This window comes from Cryptosporidium hominis, assembly GCF_000006425.1.
Source record: "Cryptosporidium hominis TU502 chromosome 1 CHRO011108, whole genome shotgun sequence".
NCBI lineage: Eukaryota > Apicomplexa > Conoidasida > Eucoccidiorida > Cryptosporidiidae > Cryptosporidium > Cryptosporidium hominis.
Window position 1 is genome coordinate 1 of NW_667062.1, and position 6,160 is coordinate 6,160.

General features: G+C 25.4%; 5 protein-coding genes across 5 annotated transcripts; 3 read left to right on the forward strand and 2 right to left on the reverse strand.

Moving 5' to 3' along the window:
• Positions 1–835, reverse strand: Chro.10374 (hypothetical protein; the record flags this gene model as incomplete). Its single annotated transcript, XM_660617.1, has 1 exon — positions 1–835. A coding segment is annotated over one exon (835 nt), but the record flags the coding sequence as incomplete, so codon positions are not given.
• Positions 836–1,772: 937 nt separating this feature from the next.
• On the forward strand, positions 1,773–2,339 carry Chro.10375 (hypothetical protein). Its single annotated transcript, XM_660618.1, has 1 exon — positions 1,773–2,339. The coding sequence occupies one exon, from the start codon at positions 1,773–1,775 to the stop codon at positions 2,337–2,339; it is 567 nt and encodes a 188-aa protein (XP_665710.1).
• A 199-nt stretch (positions 2,340–2,538) lies between these two features.
• Chro.10376 (ht-1080 protein) lies at positions 2,539–3,456 on the forward strand. Its single annotated transcript, XM_660619.1, has 1 exon — positions 2,539–3,456. The coding sequence occupies one exon, from the start codon at positions 2,539–2,541 to the stop codon at positions 3,454–3,456; it is 918 nt and encodes a 305-aa protein (XP_665711.1).
• Positions 3,457–5,185: 1,729 nt separating this feature from the next.
• Positions 5,186–5,704, forward strand: Chro.10377 (hypothetical protein). Its single annotated transcript, XM_660620.1, has 1 exon — positions 5,186–5,704. One exon carries the CDS (start codon positions 5,186–5,188, stop codon positions 5,702–5,704), a length of 519 nt encoding a protein of 172 aa, XP_665712.1.
• A 26-nt stretch (positions 5,705–5,730) lies between these two features.
• Chro.10378 (hypothetical protein) lies at positions 5,731–6,060 on the reverse strand. Its single annotated transcript, XM_660621.1, has 1 exon — positions 5,731–6,060. The coding sequence occupies one exon, from the start codon at positions 6,058–6,060 to the stop codon at positions 5,731–5,733; it is 330 nt and encodes a 109-aa protein (XP_665713.1).
• Positions 6,061–6,160: the final 100 nt, after the last annotated feature.

A 6,160-nucleotide genomic window follows, 5' to 3' on the forward strand; every position in this document is an offset into this window, starting at 1 on the left:
ACTCCAAAATAAGTAAATTATTCAGAGGAATTCTTCTAGATCTGCATACAAATTCAAGTGAATGATTTCTAGGAAGAATTTGTCCCCCTTTTAAAAAAATAGAAGGAATCTTTTCAAATTTTTCGTTGGATTTATCCATAATATAATTTTGTAAATGAAAAATAGTGATTTGAGGTGGAACTATAAGGTAAGGTTTTTCCAATTGAAAAAATTCTGAATTTATTGATTCTAATTTAATTTTCATTGATAAATTTTCCAAAATTGTAGTTGCTTGATTATTGGAATCAACTGTTTTATTTTTTTCTAATTCAGGTAAAAGAATTTCATTATAAAAATATGCCGTTGAATCTATTGGTTTAAGCTTAATTTTATTCAATAATTGTGAAGCTGTAGGTTTTGTGAGACTCATTAGATCTTTTTCATCATGTATATCAGCCTCATCTCCATATTTTTCTAAAAATTCACTATATAACTTTCTTTCTTTATCCTTAAATTCTGGAAAAATCTTATCTGTAATATTCTGTATTGTTCTGTCAAATACTAATCCTTGCAAAGGATATATACCAATATTTTGTCCACATTTTGGGCATTCTGCACCTTTTGATTCAATATGTTCAATTATACAGGCTTTACAAAATGTATGCAAACATTCTCTTATAGTTGTTGCTCCTCTAAAAAATCCTTCACATATTGGACATATTAATAAATCTGAAACAACCTTTCTTTTAAATGATACATCTAACCCATTCTCTGTTACTTTTGTCTCAAGATCTCCAGGTTCATATGTATATTTTGAATCATCTTTTACTCCTTTTCTATTTCTTGAAAAGTTCATTATTTTCAGTAGTAATTAAGTATATATTTTTTACTATTATTATTAGTATTAATATTATTATTATGTTAATACTTTATTTCCTTATATAGGAAATAAATTAAAAAAAAAAAAAAGGGAATTTACTTTTTGACACTTCAAGTGCTTCTAAAGTATAATCCTCTTATTCCATAATAAGTTATTTTGAGAAATTTTGTATGGAGATAATGCAATCCTAATATTCAATAATATGATCCTCAATTAGTTAAAAGCTATTTATTATCAATTATTATTTTACAATATTTTTAAAATTTATATCATTTTTTGGCGCGCAATTAGCAACTATCCCACAATATTTATTATTTATATTTCCAACTAATTAATAGAATTAATGATAGAATATATTTTAACTCTGAAACCGAGAATTTTTTAAATATTCTTTTTATAATTAAAAATATGCAATGGCAATTTTAATTTATTGAAAATACTAACTAAATAATAAGAAATATATTCGGAAATATATCGATAAATAATTAGAAGAAAAAATGAGTACCGAATATAAAATTAGTAATAATCTTTATTTATACAGAAATATTGTATTAATAATGAATAATTATTACAAGGTACCGTTAAAAATCTGCTAATTTGTTGAAGCATTATAATTTAACAAATTTCAATTTCTATTGTTACTACTACGATTGCCCCTCAGCCGGCTTCTTACCAAATTGATTTATAAATTCTTTCATTTAAAAACAAAAATAATAATTTAATATATGCCGGTATCGGCAGATTTTAAAGTGTGTAATATTGTTAAAATTCATAACTATTCCTTTTTTCTTTCTTTTAAAGCTACTTTAATATATACTAACTGAATGCTTATATTACAAATTCATGCAGAATATACAGTAGATTAGTTGATCTAATACCAGATTTATTTTTGATATATATACATATTACATCCATGAGTAATTTTGAAGAATCTGAGCAAATATTTTCCACATCGGAAACTAAAATTGAAGCAGGAAGACAACAACATATCATTTTAGATAAAAAAAGACTAATCACATTTACTCTTACAGATATATGTTTACTATTAGAAAAAGTAATGGAACAACAAGGGGATGAATCAGTAATTACATGCAGAAATATTGATTGGAATTTAATAGCTTCGCAATTAGACAAGGATCCTTTTGAAATTGAATACTTTTGGAAAGTTTTTAACCCAGATATACATTTTAAACCTACTCTAGGTTATGCTGTCGTTCCAGTAGAATTAAATCTTAATCAAGAAACATTACTACTATATGAAAATGTTGACCATCAAACTAATGCAATTTATAACTATAAATTACAAAGCTCAGTAAACTCTAAAATGGATTCACTCAGAAATCAAACTACTTTAAAACCTATTTTAGATTTTGCAAAAGTCAGAATACAATTATTAAATTCTGCATTCGAAGCCAAAAAGAAATTTAATAATTTGGCATGCACTCCCGCCAGTGGCGCCGGCGGGGAAAGTGGTAACTAGATATATTTATAAATTAATAAAGATTGACTGAAAAAGGATAAAAGAAATAATAAACTGTGCCAATGTAAATACATAATTAAACGAGATAAATTATTTTTCAAAAAAAAAATCAAAATTTGAAACAAAATAAATACCATATTCAATCCTTTTTTTCCTTTCATTACAATAAATATAGGAAGTGCTTTACAAGCAGATAATTATGGAATCTAATATTTTATGTGTGTTTACAGATGTAGATGGTACACTAGCAAATAATGAGAATCAACTTTCATTGAAAAATGCAAAAACTATTTCAGCCCTAATGGACTCTCATATTTTGTTAGTACCAGCAACAGGACGCTCCAAAGTGGGTTTTCTAAGAATGTTCACAGAAGATATTATGGATATTGCTAAACATCATGGATTCCCAGGAATATTTTTTAATGGAGCAGTTTTGATTGGTCCAAATGGAATTGATGATATTATGAAAACTTGGACAATTCCAGATGAATGTATGATAGAACTCTGTAACTTATTAGATTCGATAAAAATTGAATGGCAACCTGAAGATGAAGGTTATGAAGAAGCCAAACTTAAAGGTGAAACACATAGAGGAGTTGCATATAGCGTTTATTTACTGAATGAATTTGTACACAATGTTAGAGGTAGTCATTTAAGATATGTTGAAGGTCTAAGTAGAGAGTTTTCAGTAAAAGTTGAAAGTGTTGTTGATGTTATTAAAAAAAATAAGAATCAATCTTTAAAGTTTATTATTGGTGAGTCTAGGGAAAAACTTGAAGAAATTAAAGATATTGTACATGCTTTTCTTAGAGATAAACCAGCAAGAGTCCTCTTTTCTCATCCTCTAATACTGGAGATATTACATATAGATTGTTCAAAGGGAAATGCTGCAGAACATTTACTCAAAACACTTAATATACATCCTGAAAATTGTCTAGCTATTGGAGATGCCGAAAATGATGTTGAGTTGCTTAAACTCTCAGGAATTTCTGTTGCTGTTGCTAATGCTTGTAATATGGCCAAAGGTGCCGCCCAGCATATAGTTTCATCTAATGATGATGATGGATTTTCGGAAGCTATTCAGAAATTCTGCAATATTCAAATCAATTTAGACTAGTTTTTCTTGAATAAAAGGTTACTCTTTTCCTTTTTTTCTACACCATTGATACTACTCCCAGTAATATAACTAATTCAGTCACTCATCCATTTCTTCTTTTTTGCTGTAGAAGAAGAAAGTTCAATTAACATTCATTTATTCACCTTAATATTTCTTTATTCTCCATTAAATGGTAATTTCAATATTTAGGCGGCAACTGTTGTGCATGCACCACATGCAAATTACTCAATAATGTGGGGCGGGCACAATGAATAATAAAGGAAATACCATATTAGTTTGTGTGAATTTGTTGTGGTTTATTTTCACCAATGATAACAAATTTGGAACTTAAAATTACAAAAAGAATATCGTACATTGTTAATTAAAAGTAATTTAGTGATTATAAATCATTAAAATTTTGAATATGAAATTAGTTAGTAACAACTATAAGTAATTCGTTTTCTTGTCATTTTATATTGCTACCATTTATATTCTTTTTTATTGGACTTTTCAAGATTTCAGATATGTTTGAAATTATTGTTTTGAATTAATTTCGTGCATATCTATGTTTTTTTCTTTACTAAATGGTCTTATTAAAAATTACTATCTCTGATTCAATTTTTTCTTTTTTCCTCTGAATTATTGAGATTTATAGTTTACTAAAAAGTAATATTATTTTTTGCCATAAAAATATTTAAAAAATATGTATATTACATTACCGGTAAAAAAAAAAAAAAAAAAAAAAAAAAAAAATATTTAACCCCAAAAAACTTGAAATTCTCAAAATAATAAATACAGAAGAAAGGAATTATAAAATTGATTAAAGTATTAAGGTTAAAAATGTCAAAGCCCGATGTAGTTAAACAATTACAAATAAAAACATCTTCATTAAAAAGAATGATGAAAGATTTAGAAATGTATAAGAAAGAAGAAGAAGAATTCAAAGAAAACATAGAAAAGATGAAGGTAAGTTAATTTCTACCAATTTAGTAATATAATGATTAAATGTTATATTGCTAAACATAATGCAATTATTATTTTAATGAATTTATTTTAATAATATTTAGAATGATGGCAAAAACTTTCATGATATTCAACAACAAGAAAAATGCTTACATGAAACTTTACTAGTTTATCGTGATGTGTTAAAACGACTTTCTTTAGGATATTCTGACCTTCATAAACATTTGAAAGAGAATTTTGATGAAAATTATTCTAAATTAAGTAATTCATCAGAAAATAACTCTAATTTAGAAACGGAAGACCCAAAACATCAATTAATTTCATCTGCTATTGTTGAATTAAAAAAAGTACAATCTGAATATGGAAACGTTATTAAACTTGAAAGCTTTTCAATTGGAAATGACACAAAAAATGAATCGAATTCTAACAATACTGATTTTGTTTAGATTGTTCTTTTAGCTATTATTAATTTCTATCTAAATATTATAATTATTTTTTTTTTTTTTATCACTTATTTAAAAAATAAAATAAAATAATTAAAACAATTACGTGTTTTACTAAATTATTATTATTATTATTATTATTATTTTTGCATGTGGTCAACTTTTGTACCGGTATTTACATGCATTATTGAAAATAACTTTATGTGGACAAATTAATGCAAGAATTAAATTAAATTTCAGGAATGATATAGATTGAATTATTAAAAAATAATAAATTGGAACATGCAAAATAAAATTAATATTAAAATTTAACAAGTAAACAATTAATTAATTAATTTAATACAATGAATGATAATGAAAATATCGAAAATTTGGTTGGGCTATTAAAAAAAGTTGAGAGAAAACAGAGAAGGGAAGAATTTGAAAAATATAGAAAAGCTTCAGATGAAATACAACATGAATTAAAACAATACTTGGTAAAATTTCATCAAATAGCTAAAAAGTCAGAGAAAAAAGCTTTAGAACAAATTAATAGTGAATATAAACAAGAAGAAAGAAGAATAGAAGAATCTTTGGAACAAATTAAAGATATTGAAGTACAATTTAATAAGATAAATTCAGAATATGAAAAAGGTAAAAAAAACTTACAAAGTAGAATTTCAAAATTAAAAGAAATGTACTCAACGCAATTAGAATTAATTCAAGAAGAAGAAAGGAAAGAATTGAGAATATTAAGAAAAGAGATGAAAAATTTACTTTTGTTAAGCAAAAAAGAGGCTTATCAATTTTCCAAGAATAATATAAAGTTTGGAAATATGAAAATAATTAACTTAATAAAAAGAATATCATCAGATTTAAATTAAATATTAAAATTAACATTACGTTACTATTATAATTTTGATGGCATTGGACCAATACATTCATTAATATCTTGATTTGTAACTGTCTCTTTATTTAAAAGTAAATCAGAAAGTTTATGGACCTGCTCTTTTTTTAAAATTAATAATTCTTTGACGCGAGAATATTGATCATGAATAATCTTTCTTATACAATTATCTATTGCCTGAGATGTAGCTTCAGAATATGGTTTATATAAGGAATAACTACTGGTATTATTTGAATTTGAAGAAGTTCCATCAATATTCATATTGGAATTAAAAGTTGTTAATCCAATCTGAGGGTCCATTCCATATAAAGTTATCATTGAATTAGCAATCATTGTAGCTTTTTGGAGGTCATCATATGCACCTGTTGTAATCGATTCTGAATATAGCTCTTCAGAAGCCCTTCCTGCCAATAAAACTGCAATTTTATCAAGC